The following is a 25,023-nucleotide window of genomic DNA, read 5'->3' on the forward strand; positions in this document are numbered from 1 at the left end:
TGGATGCCACATGCCCTGCTGTGCTGTCCCTGCAGCACATACTGGAGTGCAAAAGGCCGCCAAAGGGGACAAGAGCCTGACAACATCAGGCTCCCATCTGTCTGCAGAGGGCACCTTCCACTTGCTCTCCCTGATCAGGAAGCTGAGAACAGTCACTGTTGGTCTCCTCTGTTGGCCATTTCCATTAGCTCTGACATGGCTGCTCTTCCATCCCCCGGCAGAGCTCAGTGCACTCTCACAGAGGGCAGCCGCCCTTCCTTGTCTCCTCGCCCATCCATCCTAAAGACTCGGTATCCCCCTTGTGCTACAGTGCAGTTGTGGAAGCCATTCAGCTGTGCCCCTGTGGTCCAAACAGGAGCTCAGGCCTGCAGCTCTACCAAGATTTTGAGCTTCTTGTGTGTTGCTGTTTGCATTAGTGCAAAACCACACGTGTCAACATCCTCATTGGAAAGCATCCCTGGACACAGCTGGACTGGAGAGCTCATCTATGGTATCAGTGTGCAGAAGGTGGCACACAGGCATCAGAGCCATCGTGGGTCTTGGAGCTGACGTAGCAGCACGGACACACCATGGGCATGGCTTTCCTGAAGGCCCTGTGCCGCACTTGCAGCTGCATGTGAATTCACCAGACAGCCGGTGCTATCCCCTCTCTGGCCCTCAGCTGATGCCCAGGAAGGAGCTGTCTGTCAAAGGGACTTCCCACACGGTTTACAAGCACTGGCACACATCAGGAGCAGCCCAGACACCTTGGGCATCACACAGTGTCTGTGTGTGAGCAACCGCCTCCCTGCTGAAGGACCGAGGACTCAGAGCAGGAGCTCACATGCAGGCAACCCCTTGTGCACATCAGAACCCTGTTACTCCACGCTCATCTCTATCTCCCCCGGTTCCTCATGGGCCGAATACTTCAGGCTCACAATCTTTCCCACGCTCCACTAAACACACTGGGTCCCCTTCTCTTCCCTTCCCTTCTTTTCCCTTCCCTTCTTTTCCCTTCCCTTCCCTTCAATTCCCTTTTCCACAGCACATTGCAAAGGAAGCCCTCCAAGGCCAAAATCGAGCCGGCCAGGTGCCCTGCCAGGCCAAAAGGCAGTGGGCCAGTCCAGGGCCTTAGAAAGGCAGAACAAGGGAGAGGTTAGGGTTAGTGTAGGGTTAGTGCAGGGTTAGGGTTAGGGGGGATGTTCAATGTGTACCGCAAAGGAATCTGATGCTAGGGCAGTGCAGTCGGTAACTCTGTGTATATATGTGTATGCAGACCCATGCGCATATTATGTTTTGATTATAGTTTATTTCTATGTAGATGTTTATATTAAGTATAACGTCGTGATGTAGAAGAGCAAGAGCAAATATTAAATATTAAAAGGTTCATACTGCAGAAAAACAGATATCCCTGGTGGCCTAGTGCTTAGGATTCTCAGCTCTCACTGCCGCAGCAGTTGATGTTGCTGCAGCCCCTTCGCTGTGACTGCGGCGCTGTGAGGAAAAGGGGGGGATGGGAGTTAAAGGGGGAGGGGGACTGCTCACATTCCCTGTGAGCTCCCCCCCAACCCCATCCCATAACCCCTGTAAACCACCCCAACGCCATCCCATAACCCATCCCAACCCCAAACCCATCCCAACACCTCTATAACCTCCCCATCCCATCCCATCCCATCCCACCCCACCCCATCCCATTCCCTGTGACCCCCCCACTCCATCCCGTAACCCAGCCCAACTGCCATCCCATTCCCTTTGTAACTCCCCATAACCCCATCCCACAGCCCCCAACCCCCCCACCTCGATCACATCCCATATCGCCCCCATCCCCAGGTCCCCCCTCACCCCATCCCATACATCCCCCCCATAACCACTGCCCCCACCCTCCCATCCAGATCCCCATCTAGACCCACAACCCTGTCATGGTTTAATAATTTTATAATTTTTGCTATCAGTATTCCACATCATAACATCATATAAAGCATGAATAATTTTACTGAATCTGCAACTTATCAGAAGAAGACTACATCTCCCAGGGAACAACACGATAGGTCACGGGACCTGGACTCTATATTAACTCTGTCGCAGAACAGACTGACGTCTTTCGAGTTCTGGCGTTCAGGGGAGTGTGTGGGAGCCTTCAGCCGTTCGCCTAGATTTACAGTAGGCCTCTCGGTTACGGGACTCATTCTCTCTCCTATTTTGCTTGATTCGTTAGCTCAATTTCAATTATATTGTATTATATTGTGTTATCCTGAATTTCGATATAGTATTTAGTAAATAAGTGTGCCTCCTTAGATCGTTGCCGCTGTTTTCTTTTCCTAATTAACTTTTTCCTTTCGGCCTAGGGCCCCTCCGGGGCCTACGGCCCCCTGTCACGGACGCAGGTGGATTTTTAGTTCAAACCGTGACAGATTTTGGTGGAGAATGCGGGCAAATTGAGTTGCTGTTTTTCTGTGTTTTCTTCTGTTGCTCTTTTAGCTTTTAACAGAGCTACGAGTTTTTTTTTTCCCTGTTAAGGAGCTATCTCGTGTTTGCGATTCTGCACCTGCGAGCTTGACCTTGAAAGTCCAGGCGGACTGCCAATACTCCGGTATATTTTATAAACACTGCTGAGCTTTGTTTTCTTTTACTTTTTCTCTCTATTGGAGGAAAAAAGATGTTTTCTCTACTAAATTTGTTTTACCAGGGACTGTGTGCCATTGGTTCCTTTTTTGAGACGCTCCGAACATATTGGGCCATGTTTAAGCTAGCCACTTTTTCTTATGGAGCTATACAATTGTATAATGAATTGAAAGCATGGTTAGCAATGCTCACTTCGTATCTGTATACAGCTCCAGAGGGAGCAACTAATGCAACTAATTATACAGAAATGGTGATTTTTAAGCGTGCTCCTCTTTCTTTCTATGAATCCTTTATGCAGTTTTTGAATGATCAGTGGGTCACACTCTTAATCTCCCTGATCTTACTGTTGATTATTGTAATAATCTCACTCAGTATCTGGATTTATAACATCCGGAGGAAGTCTTCCCTAGAACCAGAGAATACTGAGTGGCAGGGAGTGTGGAGAGGTTTTGAAGAGATTCTCAAAGGACAGACATCTTCAGTGTTATGGAGCTTCACTCCTGAACACTTGAAGAATCCTGAGAGTTTGATTGCATATTTGAGGCAGGAATGTTGTGGCTCAGGCAGATCTCAGGAGGCACAAATGATTTTGGGCCTAGCTAATGCTTATCGGGCCTTAGTCAATACCATTCCTGAGAGGGAAGTTTTAGAAGCTGAGAGAGAGAGTCTCAGGGCCGAGAAGGAGAGTCTTAGAGCTGAGGCAGAAAAACTTTGGACTGAGAAGGTAGAGAGAGAAAAAGCTTTTGAAGCTGAGAGAAAAGATCTCCTGTACCAACGAGACTCAATCTGGTACGAGAGAGAGTGTCTTAGAGCTGACGCAGCAAAACTTTGGGATGAGAAGGTAGAGAGAGAAAAAGTTTTTGAAGCTGAGAGAAAAGATCTCCTGTACCAACGAGACTCAATCTGGTACGAGAAAGAGAGTCTTAGAGCTGACGCAGAAAAACTTTGGGATGAGAAAAGCTCCCTGCAATCCCAACTCAACACTCTCCAGTCCGAGTACAGCGCCCTCCGGTCCGAGCACGACGCTCTCCAGTCCGAGCACGGCGCCCTCCGGTCCGAGCACGACGCTCTCCAGTCCGAGCACGGCGCCCTCCGGTCCGAGCATGACACTCTCCAGACTGAGCGCGATGCCCTCCGGTCCGAGCATGACACTCTCCAGACTGAGCATGATGCCTTCCAATCCAACTGCGACACCCTCCAGTCCGAGCACAACACTCTTCAGTCTGTGCATAATGCCCTCCAGTCCGAGCATAACGCTCTTCAGACTGAGCACAATGCCCTCCAGACCGAGCACAACACTCTTCAGTCCGAGCATAATGCCCTCCGGTCCGAGCATAACGCTCTTCAGACTGAGCACAATGCCCTTCGGACCGAGCACAACACTCTTCAGTCCGAGCATAACACTCTTCAGACCGAGCACAATGCCCTCCAGACCAAGCTCAACACTCTCCAGACTGAGCGCGATGCCCTCCGGTCCGAGCATGACACTCTCCAGACTGAGCGCGATGCCCTCCGGTCCGAGCACGACACTCTCCAGTCCGAGCACAGCGCCCTCCTGTGTAAGTGCGTCGATCTCCAGGTCAAACATGACTCTATTGACTCGTTGTACACTGACCTCAAGGCCGACTACAACGCCCTCAAAGCCAGTCGCAGCACCCTCCGGTCTGTGTACGACGAGCTCCTGTCTGACTACGACGCTCTCCAGTCTGAGCACGACGCCCTCCAGTCTAGTTATAACGTCCTCCGGGCAGAATGCGACACCCTCAAGTCTGAACCGTATGTACTCCAACTTAACCAACCACCGGGGGCACCAGATACAATGCTGGTTGCCCCTGTAAGAGGGCGAAAAACAAAACGAGTTTCAACTCAGATAGAGAAAATGCAGAAGGAGTTAGAAGAGCGGAGGGAGTTAGGAGAGCAGGACTCAGGAGAGCAGGGGGACTCAGGAGAGCAGGGGGACTCAGGAGGTCAGGGGGACTCAGGAGAGCAGGAGGAGTCAGAAGACCAGAGGAAGTCGGCGGAGCAGAGGTTGTTAGAGCAGTATAAGAAGATGTTAGAGGAGGAGAAGAAGTCAGAGGAGCAGAGAAAGTTAGGAGAGAGAAAGTTAGGAGAGAGGAAGAAGGAGGAAGGTCGCCTGGAGGAAATAACACAAGCGTCAGAGTCAGGGTCAGAGTCAGACGAGGAGCCAAAAGCTAAATTTTCTTTACGAGAATTTCTCGAGTCCAAACTTATAGATGGGGCAGCCTCATCAACACAGCTGCCAACATTAACACCTGGGACTCCTGATAGAGCAAAAGGTGAGCAAAGTATTACGACCATTATTGATCGATCTTTTAAACTGAGTGAAATTCGAGATCTGAGAAAGGATTTCACACGTCAGCCAAAAGAAAATATGGTCACTTGGTTACTTCGCTGCTGGGACAATGGTGCCAACAGTGCGTGGCTCGATGGCAGTGAAGCTCGCCAACTGGGTAGCATTTCCAGGGACTCACGTGTGGACAGAGGTATAGGCACATGCCAAAATCAGTCCTACACCCTCTGGAAGCGGATGTTGATAGCGGTAAGAGATAGATTCCCCTTTAAACGGGACTTGGAGCCTGAGAATAAGAAATGGACTGATATGGAGAAAGGTATCCAATTTTTGAGAGAAAGGGCTCTGGTGGAAATGCTCTACAGCCCCCAGTTCAATCGTAACAATCCAAACCAATTACATGATCCTGAAGCAGTCCACGTTCCACGACAAATGTGGCGTGACTTTACAAAGGCAGCTCCAGAAAAGCATGCCAGTGCACTTGCATTGGTATATGGCAAAGGGGAAAGAAAGCCCCTTGTAAATGAGCTAATTAGCAGACTTCAGGAGCTTGAATTATTTATAAGCGCTACAGAAGTTAAGCTTTATACTTCAGCCATTGTCCAAATGGGAAAAAAAATAGTGGAAAGGTTAGACAAAGTGGAGGAAACACAAAGTGATATTATTGACAAATTGGCTAATGTGCCTGATGTAGATGAATCCACGGTGGTACCAGATGATGGAAACCAGGATTTCCACGATCACCTATTGAGAGAGCTAAACAATATGAGTTCCTCTCGACCTGTATCATCGAAAATCTCAACCATAAAAAAGAGACGTCCTCGTATTCAAGCAAACGACAATGATAAGACCATACGTTTTGCTTTGTTGTATTTCTTGAGTAATCATGGGGAGGATATAAAGAAGTGGTATAACTCATCCACTTCTGCACTTCAGGCACGAGTGAAAGAATTACAATCCAAAACAACCACCAAGGTGAACTCTTCCAAACGGGGGAGAGTTCCAGTTGCTGCAAGTCAACGAGGTAAACAATAGAGGGGCCCTGCCCCCAGCCAGGGGGGGGAAAGGGACAACAGAGTATACTGGACTGTGTGGATTAAGTGGCCTGGCACATCTCAACCACAGAAATATAAAGCCTTGGTGGACACTGGTGCACAATGCACCCTAATGCCCTCAAGTCACCAAGGGACACAACCAATTTATATCCATGGAGTGACTGGGGGTTCCCAAGAATTGACTATGTTGGAGGCCGAAATAAGCCTCACTGGTAAAAACTGGCGAATGCACCCTATTGTGACTGGTCCAGAGGCTCCATGTATACTGGGAATCGATTACCTTAGGATGGGATATTTCAAGGATCCCAAGGGGTATCGATGGGCCTTTGGGATAGCTGCTGTAAACACAAATGGTGTTAAGCAGCTGTCAACTTTACCTGGTCTGTCAGATGATCCTTCTGCTGTGGGGTTGCTCCAGGTAAAAGACCAAGAGGTACCAATTGCCACCAAAGTGGTTCACAGACGGCAGTACCGCACCAATAGGGACTCATTGCTCCCCATTCAAAAGCTAATTCGCCAATTAGAAAATCAGGGAGTGATTAGCAAAACGCACTCGCCTTTTAACAGCCCCATATGGCCAGTGCGTAAAACCAGTGGGGAATGGAGGCTGACGGTAGATTACCGTGGCCTGAATGAAGTCACACCTCCATTAAGTGCTGCTGTACCAGACATGCTAGAACTCCAGTATGAACTGGAGTCAAAAGAAGCTAGGTGGTATGCCACCATTGATATTGCTAATGCCTTCTTTTCCATCCCATTGGCTGCAAAATGTAGGCCACAGTTTGCTTTTACCTGGAGAGGTATTCAGTATACCTGGAACCGTTTACCCCAGGGGTGGAAGCACAGCCCAACAATTTGCCATGGATTGATCCAAGCTGTTTTGGAACAGGGTAATGCTCCTGAGCACTTGCAGTATATTGATGACATTGTGGTGTGGGGCCATACAGCAGCAGAGGTTTCCAAGAAAGGGAAACAGATAATCCAAATTCTTTTGCAAGCTGGTTTTGCCATTAAGCGCAGCAAGGTGAAGGGGCCTGCCCAGGAAATCCAGTTCTTAGGTATAAAATGGCAAGATGGACGTCGTCACATCCCAGCAGATGTGATTGACAAAATCACTGCTATGTCTCCGCCCACAAATAAAACAGAGACCCAATCTTTTCTGGGAGTAGTGGGCTTTTGGAGAATGCATGTCCCAAACTACAGCCACATAGTGAGCCCTCTCTATCAAGTAACACGGAAGAAGAATAATTTCTCATGGGGTCCTGAGCAGCAGCAGGCTTTTGAGCAGATAAAACAAGAAATAGCCCGTGCCGTGGCCTTGGGGCCAGTACGGACGGGACAGGATGTGAAGAACATCCTCTACACTGCTGCTGGAGAGAAAGGTCCCACCTGGAGTTTGTGGCAAAGAGCCTCAGGAGAGACCCGAGGCCGACCCCTAGGATTTTGGAGTCGAGCATATAAAGGGTCTGAGGAGCGCTACACTCCAACTGAGAAGGAGATCTTAGCCGTGTATGAGGGGGTTCGGGCTGCTTCTGAAGTAGTTGGGACAGAGGTTCAGCTTCTTCTAGCACCTCGCTTGCCAGTAATAAACTGGATGTTTAAAGGACAGGTTCCCTCCACCCATCATGCTACTGATGCCACTTGGAGTAAGTGGATTTCATTAATTACTCAACGAGCTCGAATGGGAAAACTCAGCCGTCCTGGAATTCTAGAAGTGATCATGGACTGGCCTGAGAGTAAAAAAAATTGAAAAACCACCTACAGAAGAGGTATCACGTGCTAAAGAGGCACCACCATACAATGAGCTACCAGAAAACGAAAAGAAATTTGCCCTATTCACAGATGGATCATGTCGTATTGTAGGGAAGCATCGCAGATGGAAAGCTGCTGTATGGAGCCCCACACGACAAGTTGCAGAGGCCACTGAAGGTAAAGGAGAATCAAGTCAATTTGCAGAGGTAAAGGCTGTTCAGCTGGCTTTAGATGTGGCTGAACGGGAGAGGTGGCCAATGCTTCATCTTTATACTGATTCATGGATGGTGGCAAATGCCTTATGGGGGTGGTTGCAACAGTGGGAAGATGATAATTGGCAACGAAAGGGTAAACCTGTTTGGGCTGCTGAACTGTGGAAAGACATTGCTGCCCGAATAAGGAACATTGTTGTAAAGGTGCGCCATGTAGATGCTCATGTGCCTAAAAGTAAGGCTACTGAAGAACATAAAAATAACCATCAGGTTGATCGAGCTGCCAAAATTGAGGTGGCTCAAATAGACTTGGACTGGCAGAACAAGGGTGAATTATTCCTAGCTCGGTGGGCCCATGAGACTTCAGGTCATCAAGGAAGGGATGCAACATATAAGTGGGCCAGAGACCGAGGGGTGGACTTAACTATGGACGCTATTGCTCAAGTTATTCATGATTGTGAAACATGCGCCATAATTAAACAAGCCAAGAGGATGAAACCTATTTGGGGGGAAGGGCGATGGCAAAAGTATAAATATGGAGAGGCATGGCAGGTTGATTATATCACCTTGCCACGATCTCGCAATGGTAAGCGTTATGTACTCACCATGGTGGAGGCAACCACTGGGTGGCTCGAAACATACGCAGTACCCCATGCTACCGCCCGAAACACCATATTAGGGTTGGAAAAGCAAATCCTGTGGCGGCATGGCACTCCAGAAAGAATTGAATCAGATAATGGGACCCATTTTAAAAATTCCCTTGTAACCACTTGGGCCAAAAATCATGGCATCGAGTGGATTTACCATATTCCCTATCATGCACCAGCTTCTGGTAAGATTGAACGATTCAATGGGTTGTTGAAAACTATGTTGAAAGCAATGGGTGGCGGAACGTATAAAAATTGGGAGAACCATTTAGCAGAAGCCACCTGGTTGGTCAACACTCGAGGATCTAGTAATCGCAATGGTCCTAACCAATCCAGCTCCCTACGTACCGTGGAGGGAGATAAGGTTCCTGTAGTACACATAAAGAGCGTGTTGGGAAAGACGGTTTGGGTCCTTCCAGCGTCTGGAAAGGGCAAACCTCTCCGGGGTACTGTCTTTGCCCAGGGACCTGGGTGCACATGGTGGGTGATGGACAAAAATGGGAATGTTCAATGTGTACCACAAGGGAATTTGATGTTGGGGGAGTGCAGCCAATGATTTTCCTGTAGATATATAGGTAGAGTCTCAGAAAATATTTCAATTAGGTACAGAATAGTTCAATTAGGTATAGGACTTAAGATAGAGTGGATTAATGTTAAGGAAACACTTTTTCTCTATATACCTTAATTAGGCATTCTGTAAGCAAGTTTTCCATCTGGACTCTATATCCTGCACTGGCCATGCATGTGTAGAGCACACATGGAAAGAAGTATAAGTCAAAAGGAAATCTGCTGTGGTGGCTGGGAAAGGATGAGTGCACCTTGATGTGGGGGACGCCCTACTAGCGCTGCCTTTCCCCTCTACCGCTGACATGTTTTCCTTTTTCTGGCAGTTTTGCCATTTTCTCAAAATTAATAAATAGTAAATTAGGTTATAGAGTTTTGTTCTCAACTTAGGGATTTGTATGGAATAAATATAGATTGTTGAGAAAAAATAAGGTTGCTGATTATTCACAATTATACATATGAGTGTGTATGTATGTATAAATATAATGTAATGATGTAGAATAAGGGGTGGAATGTCATGGTTTAATAATTTTGTAATTTTTGCTATCAGTATTCCACATCATAACATCATATAAAGCATGAATAATTTTACTGAATCTGCAACTTATCAGAAGAAGACTACATCTCCCAGGGAACAACACGATAGGTCACGGGACCTGGACTCTATATTAACTCTGTCGCAGAACAGACTGACGTCTTTCGAGTTCTGGCGTTCAGGGGAGTGTGTGGGAGCCTTCAGCCGTTCGCCTAGATTTACAGTAGGCCTCTCGGTTACGGGACTCATTCTCTCTCCTATTTTGCTTGATTCGTTAGCTCAATTTCAATTATATTGTATTATATTGTGTTATCCTGAATTTCGATATAGTATTTAGTAAATAAGTGTGCCTCCTTAGATCGTTGCCGCTGTTTTCTTTTCCTAATTAACTTTTTCCTTTCGGCCTAGGGCCCCTCCGGGGCCTACGGCCCCCTGTCACGGACGCAGGTGGATTTTTAGTTCAAACCGTGACAAACCCCAACCTAATCCCCACCCCCTGGACCCCTCCCCACTCCATCCCTCACCGCCCCCCCCAAAAATCCCTATTCCATGGCCCTGCAACCCCTCCTCATATCTTCACCCCCCCGTCCCATGACCCCATTCCCCTTTCCCCCGCCATGACCCTATCCCATATCACCCCCACCCCCACCCCTTGACCCCCAAAGACCCCATTCCAACCCCCACATGCCCAACCCCTGAGCACCCCACAGCCCCATTCCTCACCCCCCATCCCTACCCCTTTACCCCGTCCCAGCCCCACATACCCCCTCCCTTGACCCCACTCCGTATCCGCCCTCCAAGCCTTTGCTCCCCCCCATCCCACTCACAACCCCCCCCCATCCCCCACCTGACCTCCAATTCCCCCCTCCAACTCACCCTGTTCCAGAGATGCTGCTAATAGTCCTGTAGGAGAATGATCTGGAGGGAGGGTAGGTGGGAAAAGTTTAGAGGTGGGGGAGTCACAGGGACCCCCCCACAGCGCCATGGCCCACTCCCACCCCCGCCTCCCCCCATGAATCCAACCCTCCACACCAGACCCCACAACATTTCTCCATCCTCAACAGTAATACCCCCCCATAGCAATCCCCCACCCCATAACCCCCCCACCTGGCAATGGGGGCAGCAGCTCCCCTGCTTACAACACCCCACTATCCCCTCCAGACCCCCCCTCAGCCCCCCCATCTCTACCACAACCCCCACACTGCTCCCCCCCCTCCAAGCCCCTTCCCGACCCCCCATGGCCCCCCCCCACCTGACACTGGGGGCAGCATTTCCCCAACATCCGGTACCTCCCCAGCAGGTATTGCCCCATGGCCCGGCTGATCCGTTCCTGCCGTTCCCGTCTCTCTTCCAATTCTGACGGAAATTTCAGGACTACCGTTTAACCCACTCTGCTATGGAAGGGGAAAAGGAAAAAAAAAAAAGCTCTTTCTTCCCATGCCGTGCAGGCAGCCCAGCCTCCCCCCTTGCACTTGCCATACCTGAACATGGAAGGCCTGGGCGATCTCTCCGTCCACATCGTAAACAAACGATCCCAGGAGAGTTTCCATTTCATCCTCATCCACTCCCTCAAAGACAAGAGATGATGGCGGTCACACTTAGGCAGGCCGTGCCATAAAGAACACACTGAGGCCAAAGGTGGGAGCCCTTCCAACCCTCCCTGTGCTCTGGTAGGATTGGAGCACAGCGGAGGGTGAACCTGAGTCAGGGCACGTGGAGCAATTGCTCCCAGCTGCTCGGCCACAAAGAGCAGCAGAGGCCTTTGGAGACATGGAACCAGCCGAGGGATTTGGTGCCCTCAGGCAGGATGCCGTGCTCTGCAGCAGCCCACCACTGAAATTTGGGAGCTCCCAACTGTATGGGGTCGTATGGGGCTATGTTGGGTGTCTACCGTGTGGCTCTATGGTGCTCTATGAGCTCTTGTGTGGCTCTATGGGGTCTTACAGGGCTCTATGTGGCAGTTATGGGGCTCTGTTGGGTGTCTGTAGGGCCCTTATGGGGCCCTGTTGGGTGTCTGTGAAGCACCATGAGGCTCTTTGGTTCTCTATGAGCTTCTTGTGCAGCTCTATGGGGTTTTACGGAGCATTATGGGGCTCTCTGGGGTGTCTGTGGGGGCTCTATAGGGCTCTTCAGGGTGTCTGTGGGGGTCTATAGGGTCTTATGTTGTGGTTATGGTGTTCTGTTGCTTGTCTCTGGGGCTCTATAGGGGTTCAATGGGCTCTTATGGGGCTCTATGGCAAAGCTTTTTCCTTGGGGGCCTCCAGAAGCAGCAGCAGGCAGAGACTTACCAAGATGGCAAAGTCTCTGGGGGCACTGCTGACATCCCCAGAGGGAGACACCGCCTTGGAGACATGCCACATGGTGAAAGCTGTGGGCCAGATGTTCTCCGGCAGCTGGATGACGGCGTGGCCCTGCGAACCTTGGAAAGCCCAGCAGTTGCCAACAGAAATATCAGGCTGAAATGAGAGAGATGCGTCCATCAGCGGTGAGGCAAAGGGTCCCAGTGTTGTCACATCACTGGATGCTGGGGATCCGCTCCACATCGCACTGCTGGATCCCAAGGGTCCCCTTGGCACATCACTGTGGGATCCAGATCACAAGGATCCCCCCCATGGCACCACCTCCAGGGCTCCCAATGATGGAGTACCTCAGGATCCCAGGGGGGACCTCCATAGCAGCCCCTCGCTGGATCCCATCCCTCCCCTTCCACACCACCTCCTTGTCCACTCCTTCCTCCTAACCCATGCAGCCCAGGCCCAGCTGCTGTGGGGTCTGGGGTCTCCGAGAAGCCCAACTGCTGTCCACTGCAGAGCCGGCGTTGCTCCACGCCGCCCTCTGGGGGTCCCAGTGGGGTCTTTGTCCCATCCCTGCCTCCTTCCGACACTGCTTGGCTTCCTTAGCCCAGCACCCAGCTCTGCCCCTTCCTGCGCCTCTTCTTCCTCCTCTGCCTCAGGACCCCCCCCTCGCCCCACTTAACCCCCCATTTGGCCACCAGCCTCTTCCCCACATTCTCCGACCCCCCCGAGCTTCTCCTGCCCCACTTAGAGCTGGCGGCTGGGGGAGGGGATGAAGGGCAGCGGGGCAGCTGTTGGCTCCGGGCTTTTGTGGTGGGGTTGGCAGCTCGGGGGGGTCCTCCCGGTGTTTTCTGCCGGGCTCTGGTGGCCTTATCTAAACACCTGGGGTGCAGCAGGACCCACCCCTGTCGTGTTGGTCGCAGCCGCCACATCTTTGCTGCTGCGCTGCCCCCATTTCGCCCCCCAGATCTTAGAGGCCACAGGGGGGGCAGGGGGCTCTGGGCGCCTCTTTGAGGCAGGGGGTGCTCGGGGCACCGCCCCCCCCGAAACGAGGCTGCCAGATGAGTCCCTTGACCCCACTCCATGGGTTCATGGAGTATGGGTCCCTTTACCCCACTCCGTATCCACCCTCCAACCCTTTGCCCCCCATCTACAACCCCCCATCCCACTCCCATCCCCCCACCACCTGACCCCCAATTCCCCCCTCCAACTCACCCCTTTCCAGAGATGCTGCTAATAGTCCTGTAGGAAAATCGTCTGGGGGGTGGGGAGGGGTGGGTACAGTTTAGAGGTGGGGGAGTCACAGGGAGCCCCCCACAGTGCCATGGCCCACTCCCACCCCCGCCTCCCCACCATGAACCCAACCCCCCACTTAAGACCCCACAACATTTCTCCATCCCCAACAGTAATACCCCCCCATAGCAATCCCCCACCCCATAACCCCCCCACCTGGCAATGGGGGCAGCAGCTCCCCTGCTTACAACACCCCACTATCCCCTCCAGACCCCCCCTCAGCCCCCCCATCTCTACCACAACCCCCACACTGCCCCCCCCCCCCCGGGCCCCTTCCCGACCCACCATGTCCCCCCCCCACCTGGCACTGGGGGCAGCATTTCCCCAACATCCGGTACCTCCCCAGCAGGTATTGCCCCATGGCCCGGCTGATCCGTTCCTGCCGTTCCCTTCTCTCTTCCAATTCTGACTGAAATTTCAGGACTACCGTTTCACCCACTCTGCTATGGAAGGGGAAAAGGGAGGGGGAAATGAAAGGGGAAGCGAGGGAGAGCCTTCTAGCCCCACGTGCCCCTATAACCCACTCTATAGCCCCATACATCCCCTATAACACTGTATCCCACTAGAATCCTCCTACTGCCCACCCACAGTCCCTTAGAGACACATATCCTCCTATAATCCACCCAGAGCACCCTACACCCCCCCCTTTAGAACCTTACAACTCCCCCACAGCCCTACAGAGCACCCCAGCCCCCTAGAGCTCCATGATCCCCTGGAGCCCCCCACAGCCCAGCATCAGCCCTCTAGCCCCTCCACAGTCATCTATATTCTCCCCACAGCCCCCGCTGTCCCATATAGCCCTAGACCACATCAAAAGTCCCAGACAACTCTCTAGAACCCCATACCCCCTCCTATGGCCACTAGGAAGCTCCCCATAGCCCCACATACACCTACATCTACCCCTACACTCCCCCTAGCACCTTACAGCCCCATATCCTCCTACAAACCCCGCACAGCCCTATAGCCCTCTACAGCCCAAACAGTGCTCCCTAGAGCCCCACAGCTCTCCCGATAAGCCCCTCACACCTTTCTACATTCCCACTTCACCTACCTACATCCCCATATCCCCCTACAGCCACCGGCAGACCCCACATTCCCCTCACAGCCACCCATTTCCTCCTATCCCTCGGGATCCCCACACAGCCCACTACAACCCCATCTCCCCCACTGTTCACCCCTACATCCATCCCACTGCCCCCCACAGCCCCACATTACCCTAGGCCCTCCCTACAGCCCCATAGGACCTACAGCCCCCCCACGGCCACACATTACCCCACAGCCCCCTCAACTCCCCCATCCCCCCCACTCCTCCCCCACTGCCCCCTACACCCACAGCCCACCTCAGCTTCCTCTCCCCGGCCCCGGCCCGGCCCCGTTCTCCCGCACACCTCCGGCGCCGCCGTCCTCAGCACCGCTCCCGTCGTGCCGCGGTTCCGTCTCGGTGCTGCCCGGACAGCTCCGGCGCGCAGCGGCTGCAGCGGCGCTGCCGTGCGGGGCGGCCCGGGCTGCGGCAGCGGCTTCAGCCGAACGAAGGGAGAGCCGGGAGGCCCCGAGACACAAGATGGCGGCCGCTCCCGCGCGCGGAGCTTCAGCCAATCGGAGCCGGCGGCGCTGCCGCTGGCCAATGAGACGGCGACACGCGTCGGCGGCGCACCCGCTGACCAATGACAGGCCGGCATGGGCGGGCCGGAGCTGCCGCTGGCCAATGAGTGGCCGGCCCGGCCGGGATGAGCAGCTGACCAACGATCCGTTAGCCCCTGCTGCTGCCGTCTCCTCAGTGGGAGACCCCGTTCCTTCGTTGCTGGGTGGCAGCGATGTGGATGTGAGGACAGGCGGCTCCTCGGGCACGCTGGGCTCCACACGAGATGCTGCTGCCGCCATCTTGTCAGTGGGAGACCCCGCTTTTTCCCTTCTGGGTGGCAGCGATCCAGATGTGTTGTGGGAGGACTCCTCGGAAAGGCTGCTCTCGCCATGAGATGTTTCTGCTGCCATTTCCTTGGCTTGCTTCCCGCGCTCTCCCTGCTGCGGTAGTTGATGTTGCTGCAGCCCCTTCGCTGTGTCTGCTGCGCTCTGTGAGGAAAAGTTGGGGATGGGAGTTATAAGGGGAGGGGCACTGCTCACATTCCCTGTGAGCGCCCCCTCCCCCGACTCCATCCCATAACCCGTGTAAACCACCCCAAATGGCGGCCCCACTGCTGTGCCTGGGGGCAGGAGCACAGGAGAGGCCCCTTCCGTGGGGACAGAGCCCTGTCCCCTATCCCAGCACGCAGCCCCGAGCTGGGAGGGGTTACTGAGCTGGGTGGTCAGATGGGCAGCAGCCCATTACAGACCACACGCAGGGTCCTGCTTGCAAAGTACGCCACGGAACTGTACATTGGCTGGGGCAGCACCTGCAGCAGGAGCCGATAGAGCAGCTCCTGGTCATAGTGCTGGGCGTAAAATAGGGCAGAGCCCAGCACAGCAATGAGCAGCAGCTGGAGGCAGACGAAGATGAGGCAGATGGTCCTGTGGGGTGAAAGAGGGTTGGGAATGAGGCGTCCCTGCCCCATGGCAGCACAGCCCCATATGGTGCCAAAGGGGCTGCAGAGGGGTCCAGGCCATCAGCACATTGATGGGAACCCGGCTGCTGTTGGCAAAGAGCAATGAGGGGATACTCACTGCATCCAGAAGGAGAACCCACGTCTCCTCGCCCGCTCCTTCTTCTCCTGTAGGTGAAGATGGGGCAGAGATGGAGGTCAGGGTCTGCTGCACAGCAGGGGGATCATGCAGGACTCGGGAGCCCAGCAGCACAACAGTGCTGGAAGGAGCCCTGTCCTCAAGGAGACCCCATTGCATGGGGAGACCACTGTTGGATGGGGAGACCCCTGTTGGATGGGGTGAGGGTGCTGTGTGTTCTGCCCCTTACCAGCTGTGCCTCCACTAGCTCCGGCAGCACAGCCCCAGGCTCACACTCCACCTCCAGCTCCATCTGATGCTGTTGCCTGTGTTGAACAAGGCTTGGTTGGAGTCTATCACCACGGGGGGCTCCCCAGCACTGTGTGCCCACCCCCCAGGGCTGGGATGGGGCTGCTCTGCCACACCGTGCAGTAACCAGAGCCCTATCTCCAGCAGCACTGCAGTCCCATTGCTTCCCCAGGTGTGTCAGAGACCCCCGTGTGCAGGCGTGGGGTGCAGGGTCCCATGGGTGGGTCCCACTCACCACACCCATTCACCAGGCACCCTCCAGCTCCAGCTCCTCCCGCTCCTCTCGCAGGCGCTGTTTCTCCCTGTGCAGCACCTGGAAGACAAAAACATGAGCTCCAGGTCCACAACATGGGGGTGAGCAGCCCCCCACCCCTTCCCTCAACCCACCACACTACCTCGATCTCCTCTGTCTCAGCCTTCAGCTGCTCTTCCAGCTGGGCAATGAGCTGCTTCTCCTGCAAGACAAAGCGTGTACCACCAGGGGTGGCTGCGTTGGGTCCCATGGACCCGAGGGATTGGGACCGAGGTCCTCCTGCACAGCCAGAGGCGTGAGGATGCCGAGCTGTGAGGACAAGCCTTCAATGCCCCCTACCTGCTCCAGCTCCTCTTTACGGGCAGCCATTCTTTCAGCCCGTATTTGCTGGGCATTCTGTGGGAAAGCAGAAGAGCATCGACCGTCAGGGCACCGGTGCTCCCATGGGGCTCCGTCCCTTCCTGCCTCCTCCATCGGGGCAAGCAGGGCCTGCAGGGCTGGAGCTGCAGACCCACACGAGGGCACTTCTCCCACCCCACACCACACAGCAGCATCTCCTCACCTTCAACAAAGACTCCCTGGCCGTGGCCGTGCGGTTCTCCATGAGCTGCTCATGAGCCTGTGGGAGGGGAAGGGAGCAGCGTTGTCCCCCGGCCCTCTGCTGCCATGCCATGGGCAGGGTGCCCTTCAGCCGGCAGCTCGGCCCTTGTGTGCCCGTCCATTAGGTGTTCACCTGCTCCAGCTCCTGCAGCAGCTCCACTTGCTGCATGCTGTTAATGTTCCGCTGGCAAACTGGGCCCGCATTGCTGTACCACTCACACAGCTGCTTGCAGGACCCGCACCGCTTGCGGAATGGGGCCGGCTGGTGCCCATTGGCAACGGTGCCGTGTGCTGGCTGTGGATCCCCACACCTTTGCTGGTGCCATCTGGACTCCTGGGAGCCACAGCCTGTTGTGGAGCCGTCCTCCCACCAGCTCATCTTGGTGCGCATCACACACGCAGGTTGCTCCTTGTTGGCAACAGCCACATGGGAACTCATCCCTTCCAAATGCTTCCAGTCGTTCGCCAGAAGCTCCTCCTGGATGTGGCACCCACCGCCCTGCAGCCGCTCTGATGCGGCTCCTGGGTTCCATGTCACACAGCAGCCTATTCGACGCAATGGAATGCAGGTGGTGATGGCTGCTGCCCATTCTGAGCCCGCCTGCTGCCTGCCCTGCCTGCAGGAGCCCAGCTCTGCTCTTTTCAGGCTGATGCTCACCCCTTGTGTGCCATGGCCCCCACCAGTGGGGATGGAGGTGGCCTCCTCAGGCAGGCTGGCCTCAGGATGAGATGCTGAGCCCGCTGCCCTTCTCAGCATCTTCCTGCATGGGCCTGAACCTCTTGACCGCTGCCATCTCTAATGATGAGCATCTCAATTGCTGCAGCTCTCACTGGTGCTCATTGGGCACCCAGGGCAGGTCGGCCTCAGAGCTCAATGAGGATCAAGGGGCAGGCTTGGCTTTCTTTGACACGGGACTTGTTTTCAGCCAAAATAAGCTTAGAAAACTGCAGGCTCCCACCCCTGAGACCCCACAGTGCAGAGGAGAAACAACCTGCAGTGCCCTGGGCAAGTGCTGTGAGCTGTCAAAGCTCTTTAGTGGGGGCATAGGGCCCATTGGAACCAACCCATTCGTTGTGAGCATTGAACACATTGAGTATTGAAGTTCAGCTTGGATCTGCTCAGGCTCCCATTCCTGTCCTTCCAGTGAAGTGAAACCCTCCAGGCAGCATCTGGTTGGTCCATCCAGTGGCAGAGAGAAAATCCTCCTGTGGCACCTGTTAGGAACTGTTTGTGCTTTGAGTTTTCCTTTCTAGGTGAGGCCGGACACGTCGAACCACCAGGAGAAGCCATGAAGCGTCATAAACAGCACAGCTGGTTATTGGGATCCTGGAAAGAAAGAATGCACCTCTCTGCATTCTGGGATAAATAGTGATATTCGGGTGAAAACTGTCTAAATCTTGACATAAATAGATATTGAATGCTGAAATCATTGCATTTTTGAGACAAAAATCTTATACTGGGGAGAAAGAATCATATTGTGCTAAGAAGAGTGATTTTTTGTAGAAAATTTCTTCTTTTGGGGATGAAAAGCAGTGTTTTTGGAAGAAAATGTCTTTTTGTTGGGATCAAGTATGACACTATAGTGAGATCATCGGCCTTTGTCCTGGAAGGGCTTCCCTGGCCTGCAGGCATTTGAGCTGGCAGTGCCCCCCAGAGCAGACAGCTGGCTTTTAGCCTGGCAGTGCCCATCTAACCGCATTACCAGCTTCAGGCCTGGCAAGGTCCCCCCGGACTACGTGGCCGGCTTTTGGCCTCACAGGCCCAGTAGGTCAGTCAGCCATTTTGTTGCCTGGCAGTGAGCCCCAGGCAGGCTGGATGTTGGCCTGGTAGGACTCCCCAGGCTGGCCAGCCAGCTTTTGGCCTTCCAGTGTTTGCCGGCCGGCGGCAGGCTCTTGGCCTGGCAGGGCTTCCCAGGCCTGCAGGCTTCTGGCCTGGCAGGGATCCCCAAGCCGGCCTTTGGCCTGGCAGGCGCCCCGCAACCATCCGACCAGACGGCTTTCTCCTTCGGGCCTTCCTTGCCATCTGGCTTTTGGCCTGGCCTGGACCCCATGTGCCGGCAGGGGTTCTAGAGGTTATGGGATGGGTTTGGGGTTGGGATGGGTTATGGGATGGTGTTGGGGTGGTTTACACGGGTTATGGGATGGAGTCGGGGGGGGGGACGGGACACAAAGGGAATGTGCGCAGTCCCCCTCCCCTTTTAACCCAAGGACCAGTGCCTTCTGGCTCCCGTGCCGTGCCCTGTCCTACAGCCCCCTCCTCATGCCATGTGGAACGCCAGTGCCAGCAGTGCCAGCAGTGCGGCCACCATGTTAGAACCCTGGCCATGTCACAGCAGTCACCTTGGTCACTACTGCCCCACGCAACGCACTCACCTCTGAGAGCTCTGGCCATTAACAGCCATGTGGGGAGCTAAGAGAGCGAGGCTGGAGGATTCCCAGGATTTAGGTGGGAAGATGTAGCTGGGGACCGCAGGGTCGAAGAGGAGGAGGAGGGGGCCCGCCAGGACCATCAGGCGGCAGACAGGCAAGAGAGCCCGTTCCCGTCATGCCTGCACCAGCCGTGTGAGCCCCTCCGTGGAGCCCATGGAGGTGGATCCACCCCCTGATGAGACCATGGAGGTGGATCCACCTCCTGATGAACCCTTAATAAGCCCTCCGGCCCATAACGGAGCCCATAACAAAGCCTCTCCTCTTTGCATTGGCAGGAGAAGCCCCTTCAATCCTACCAAAGGATCAAACTGGATGTGTGGAGCAACTGGGGATACGCGGAGTACACCTCGTGTACCGAGTGGAAATCCACGGCAACCCCTAAAAACCTCTAAAAACACCTAAAAACCCCTAAAAAGCCCTAATAAACCCTAAAAACCCCTAAAAAAATCTAAAAACCATTAAAAACCCTAATAAGCCCTAAAAACCCCTAAACTCTGATGTCTATTAGAGGGTTTTAATTAGGGATTGATCATTCAATGAAGAGATGTCGATAACTTTCTGCCCGCCTCGAGGCTGGTTGGGGGGAGGGAGGAGCTGCGGGGATGAGTTGGGTGGGTGTTTGGGGGGAGACCGGGGTGGGAGCCGGGGCTAAGCCACAGGACAAGCAGGCCAACTTGGCCTAGTTCCCCAGGGCACAGCACATGCTGGATGAGGCAGAGGAACGTGCTGACACGGCTGAGTCCCAGGTTAACAAGCTGCAGGCACAGAGCCGTGACATCAGCATCAAGGTGGTTTCCTACTCCGCATCCCTGCCCTCCATCTTCTCACCTCCCTCCATCTCCTTTCCCAATAGAAAGGACTCAGTGAGGAACGAAAGCTGCAGATGCTCTGCCTTCCAGCCCCAACCTCTGATCTCACAACCCCTTTGGATCTCTCAACTCTCCTGCTTTCAGCCAATAAGAGTTGTTGAGCGGCAGCAGCTGCATTTGTGGGACAGGGCTTAGTGTGGGTAGTGCTGTGGGTTTGGTGTGGGAGCCACGGGAGATGGAGGGTGGCCAAGAGTGTGAGTTGGCCACTCAGGCCATCCCACAGTGCCGTGAACTGTGGTACTAAAGGGCTGGACTGGAAGCACTGAGGTTTTGAGGGCCTGATGCACAGAGGGAGGCCAAAAAAGAGACCACGAGTCCATGAACATTTATGGCACAAAGGAAGGCTTAGAGCTGTAATGGAGAACACACCTGGAGGCACAGATGCCTGTAAGCTGTCCTAGAGGCATAGGGGGAGGCCTAAAGGCTTAGAGGTTGCCCAGGAGGCTTAGATGCCTTAAGGTAAAACAGCCTGGAGGGAGGCCCAGAGCCTGGCCAAGAGGCCTTGCAGCTTAGTAGTCTTGAGGCCAAGGTGAGGCGTGGAGACCAAGCAAGAGAAAGCCTCTGTGGGTAGGAAGCTCTTGTGAGCTGTGGTGTGGGTACCTGCCTCTAAATAGGGCCGCGTGAAGGGAAGGGCAGGGTGTGTGATGCAGGAGAGAGGAAAGGACACTGCAGAAGTGGCACGACACTGTAGCAGTGGAACGGTAAACTGAAGAAACTGCTCTTGACCAGAAGCTTGTGGTTGGCTGTGCTCAGATCCTCCTCCAAAGAGATGCTCTTCATGCATTTCTTGTCTCCTTTCTGTCAGAAGCTGATGGAAGCAGCCTTCCAGCAAATGGCAGCCTTGCAGAAAGCCAGGGGAGGAGCACAGAGCCAAGAAAAGATGAGAATGTGCCACCAGGGAAAAGGGAAAGGGGCAGGGAGATGGGAGCTGGGCACAAGGAAACCAAGAGAGCAGCAGCAACCATCTAAGGAGGCAAACTTATTTCACTCACTATGACAAGGGAATGCAAGGTAAGCCAGGCCCCACAGGCCGGACAGCCGGCTTCTAGCCTGGCAGGGACCCCAGTATGCAGGCTTTTGTCCTGGAAGGGCTTCCCTGGCCTGCAGGCATTTGAGCTGGCAGTGCCCCCCAGAGCAGACAGCTGGCTTTTAGCCTGGCAGTGCCCATCTAACCGCATTACCAACTTCAGGCCTGGCAAGGTCCCCCCTGGACTACGTGGCCGGCTTTTGGCCTCACAGGCCCAGCAGGTCAGTCAGCCATTTTGTTGCCTGGCAGTGAGCCCCAGGCAGGCTGGATGTTGGCCTGGTAGGACTCCCCAGGCTGGCCAGCCAGCTTTTGGCCTTCCAGTGTTTGCCGGCCGGCGGCAGGCTCTTGGCCTGGCAGGGCTTCCCAGGCCTGCAGGCTTCTGGCCTGGCAGGGATCCCCAAGCCGGCCTTTGGCCTGGCAGGCGCCCCGCAACCATCCGACCAGACGGCTTTCTCCTTCGGGCCCTCCTTGCCATCTGGCTTTTGGCCTGGCCTGGACCCCATGTGCCGGCAGGGGTTCTAGAGGTTATGGGATGAGTTTGGGGTTGGGATGGGTTATGGGATGGTGTTGGGGTGGTTTACAGGGGTTATGGGATGGAGTCGGTCGGGAGGGGGGGCGGACACAAAGGGAATGTGCGCAGTCCCCCTCCCCTTTTAACCCAAGGACCAGTGCCTTCTGGCTCCCGTGCCGTGCCCTGTCCTACAGCCCCCTCCTCATGCCATGTGGAACGCCAGTGCCAGCAGTGCGGTCGCCATGTTAGAACCCTGGCCATGTCACAGCAGTCACCTTGGTCACCGCTGCCCCACGCAACGCACTCACCTATGAGAGCTCTGGCCATTAACAGCCATGTGGGGAGCTAAGAGAGCGAGGCTGGAGGATTCCCAGGATTTAGGTGGGAAGATGTAGCTGGGGACCGCAGGGTCGAAGAGGAGGAGGAGGGGGCCCGCCATGACCATCAGGCGGCAGACAGGCAAGAGAGCCCGTTCCCGTCACGGCTGGACCAGACGTGTGACCCCCTCCATGGAGCCCATGGAGGTGGATCCAACCCCTGATGAGACCATGGAGGTGGATCCATCTCCTGATGAACCCTTAATAAGCCCTCCGGCCCATAACGGAGCCCATAACAAAGCCTCTCCTCTTTGCATTGGCAGGAGAAGCCCCTTCAATCCTACCAAAGGATCAAACTGGATGTGTGGAGCAACTGGGGGTACGCGGAATACACCTGCGTGTACCGAGTGGAAATCCACGGCAACCCCTAAAAACCTCTAAAAACACCTAAAAACCCCTAAAAATCCCTAAAAAATCTAAAAACCATAAAAAACCCTAATAAACCCTAAAAACCCCTAAACTCTGATGTCTACCAGAGGGTTTTATTTAGGGATTGATCATTCAATGAAGAGATGTCGATAACTTTCTGCCCGACTCGAGGCTGGTTGGGGGGAGGGAGGAGCTGCGGGGATGAGTTGGGTGGGTGTTTGGGGGGGGGACTGGGGTGGGGACCGGGGCTAAGCCACAGGACAAGCAGGCCAACTTGGCCAAGTTCCCCAGGGCACAGCACATGCTGGATGAGGCAGAGGAACGTGCTGACACGGCTGAGTCCCAGGGTGACAAGCTGCAGGCACGGAGCCGTGACATCAGCATCAAGGTGGGTTCCTACCCCACATCCCTGCCCTCCATCTTCTCACCTCCCTCCATCTCCTTTCCCAATAGAAAGGACTCAGTGAGGAACGAAAGCTGCAGATGCTCTGCCTTCCAGCCCCAACCTCTGATCTCACAACCCCTTTGGATCTCTCAACTCTCCTGCTTTCAGCCAATAAGAATTGTTGAGCGGCAGCAGCTGCATTTGTGGGACAGGGCTTAGTGTGGGTGGTGCTGTGGGGTTGGTGTGGGAGCCACGGGAGATGGGGGGTGGCCAAGAGTGTGAGTTGGCCACTCAGGCCATCCCACAGTGCCGTGAACCTTGATCCATGGTGACTGAACATCATCGTAACTGGCTGTGGGGCACAGTTGGTTGCTACAGGGCAGTATGTTCCCCTATGCACTTCTATGGGTCCCTGCAGGTACATGTGTGAGTGTGTTAGTATAGCTCCCATATGGGTCTGTATTTGTTCCCCTTGGCTCCCCGTGGGTCTTTATTGCTCCCTGTCATTCTTATGTGGCTCTATGACTCTCTATGATGTTCTTTTGGTTCTCTATGGGTCCTGTGGGTTCCTGCCCCTGACAGACGGTGGGAGGGGCCGGGTGACAAGAAGGGCAGAAACAGCCCCATTTCTGTCCCTGGCCGTGTTGCGTAGAGCTCCATGGGGAACCTTAGAGGCCATAGCTTGTAGGCAAACAGAAGCTTATGGTGCATAGCTTACGGGGCTAAGCTGTGGGGGTTATGGGACAGAGCATCAAGGGCAGTGGTGGTTCTATCGGACACAGCCAAAAAAAGGGGGCTTAGAGGCCATAACAGCCCTGTAGAGCCTAAAGTCCTTGAAGCTTAAGGGTAGGCCTGGAGCCGAGGTACTAAAGGGCTGGACTGGAAGCACTGAGGTTTTGAGGGCCTGATGCACAGAGGGACGCCAAAAAAGAGACCACGAGTCCATGAGCATTTATGGCACAAAGGAAGGTTTAGAGCTGTAATGGAGAACACACCTGGAGGCACAGATGCCTGCAAGCTGTCCTAGAGGCATAGGGGGAGGCCTAAAGGCTTAGAGGTTGCCCAGGAGGATTAGAGGCCTTAAGGTAAAACAGCCTGGAGGGAGGCCGAGAGCCTGGCCAAGAGGCCTTGCAGCTTAGTAGTCTTGAGGCCAAAGGGAGGCATGGGGGCCAAGCAAGAGAAAGCCTAGAAGAGCAAAGGCCAAGAGGAGCTGGGGGTTGTACTTGTACCTTGAGGTCTGGACACCCACAGCCCAAGAAGTCTGAAGGCCTTGAAGCTGGACTAGAGGTCTTGAGACAGAGAGGCCAAGAGAGCCACAGGGTGGCCCAGGGGCACTCAGGCACCAAAGAAGGTGCAGAGGTGTACAGACTTAGACACCTACGGGAGGGCTTAGAGACATGGAGGTCCAGAGGAAGGCTGAGATGGCTAGAGGACTAGAGGCCTCTCTCCTGGCCTGCAGGCCAGGTCTAGTGCTCTCTCTCATTGGCATCCGTGGTCTCTCATCCTCTTGAAAAGCTTCTTGTTCCATAGGTCTCCATTAACCCCTTGGTTACTAGGTGTAGGCCCTCAGGGCCACCACACAGGCCAGTAGGAATTAGGCCTCAAGGCCACTGATGGTACACTCCTTTTTGATGGCTGACCAGAGGTGATGGCTGGTGAGAGGACGCTAAGTGCTGGCTTCAGTTTAACTCTTTAATTCCTTTAGTTCCTTTTGAGCAACCTCTATTACCGTTCTGCTGAGAATGTTTTAAGTTGCACCCGTGGCTGGCATCAGGAGCATCTTGATCAAACCACAGCAGAGCTTCAAATAACATGAAGAAACAAAGTGTTGCACGTTCTAGGGGAATATGCAGACATCACACATGTCAGGTTATGCACAGATTACTGAATTTTCTAGGAGGTAAATCTATCCCCCATTCTTGCTGTATTCTTCTGTCTTTTCCTCCTTTCCTTGTTAAATGAAATTCTCATCTC

General features: G+C 54.1%; 2 protein-coding genes across 3 annotated transcripts in view; both read right to left on the bottom strand.

The window, feature by feature from the left end:
• LOC146756687 (methyl-CpG-binding domain protein 2-like) overlaps positions 1-25,023 on the bottom strand; it is a 93,671-nt gene that overhangs the window by 59,713 nt on the left and 8,935 nt on the right. The window lies entirely within an intron of this gene.
• On the bottom strand, positions 1,269-17,838 carry LOC146756692 (uncharacterized). The gene is made up of 15 exons (XM_085524217.1): positions 17,215-17,838; positions 17,044-17,100; positions 16,821-16,877; positions 16,624-16,683; positions 16,477-16,541; positions 16,170-16,245; positions 15,923-15,969; positions 15,655-15,769; positions 14,653-15,334; positions 13,187-13,228; positions 11,966-12,133; positions 11,159-11,245; positions 10,967-11,071; positions 10,554-10,595; positions 1,269-1,473 (listed from the first exon to the last, which is right to left on the bottom strand). The coding sequence occupies exons 1-11, from the start codon at positions 17,836-17,838 to the stop codon at positions 12,129-12,131; spliced, it is 1,830 nt and encodes a 609-aa protein (XP_085380343.1). The 3' UTR covers positions 1,269-1,473; positions 10,554-10,595; positions 10,967-11,071; positions 11,159-11,245; positions 11,966-12,128.

Source organism: Coturnix japonica, chromosome 26 (assembly GCF_054131305.1).
Source record: "Coturnix japonica strain WE chromosome 26, WE-NBRP24, whole genome shotgun sequence".
NCBI classification, from domain to species: domain Eukaryota; kingdom Metazoa; phylum Chordata; class Aves; order Galliformes; family Phasianidae; genus Coturnix; species Coturnix japonica.

Coding starts and splice junctions, on each gene's coding strand:
- LOC146756692 (XM_085524217.1), bottom strand. CDS start 17,838: ATGCTGAGAAGGGCAGCGGGCTCAGCATCTCATCCTGAGGCCAGCCTG. Junction 16,878..17,043: donor CCAGGGAGTCTTTGTTGAAG/GTGAGGAGATGC, acceptor GCTTTCCCACAG/AATGCCCAGCAAATACGGGC. Junction 13,229..14,652: donor TGAGGACGGCGGCGCCGGAG/GTGTGCGGGAGA, acceptor CCCACCCCCCAG/ACGATTTTCCTACAGGACTA.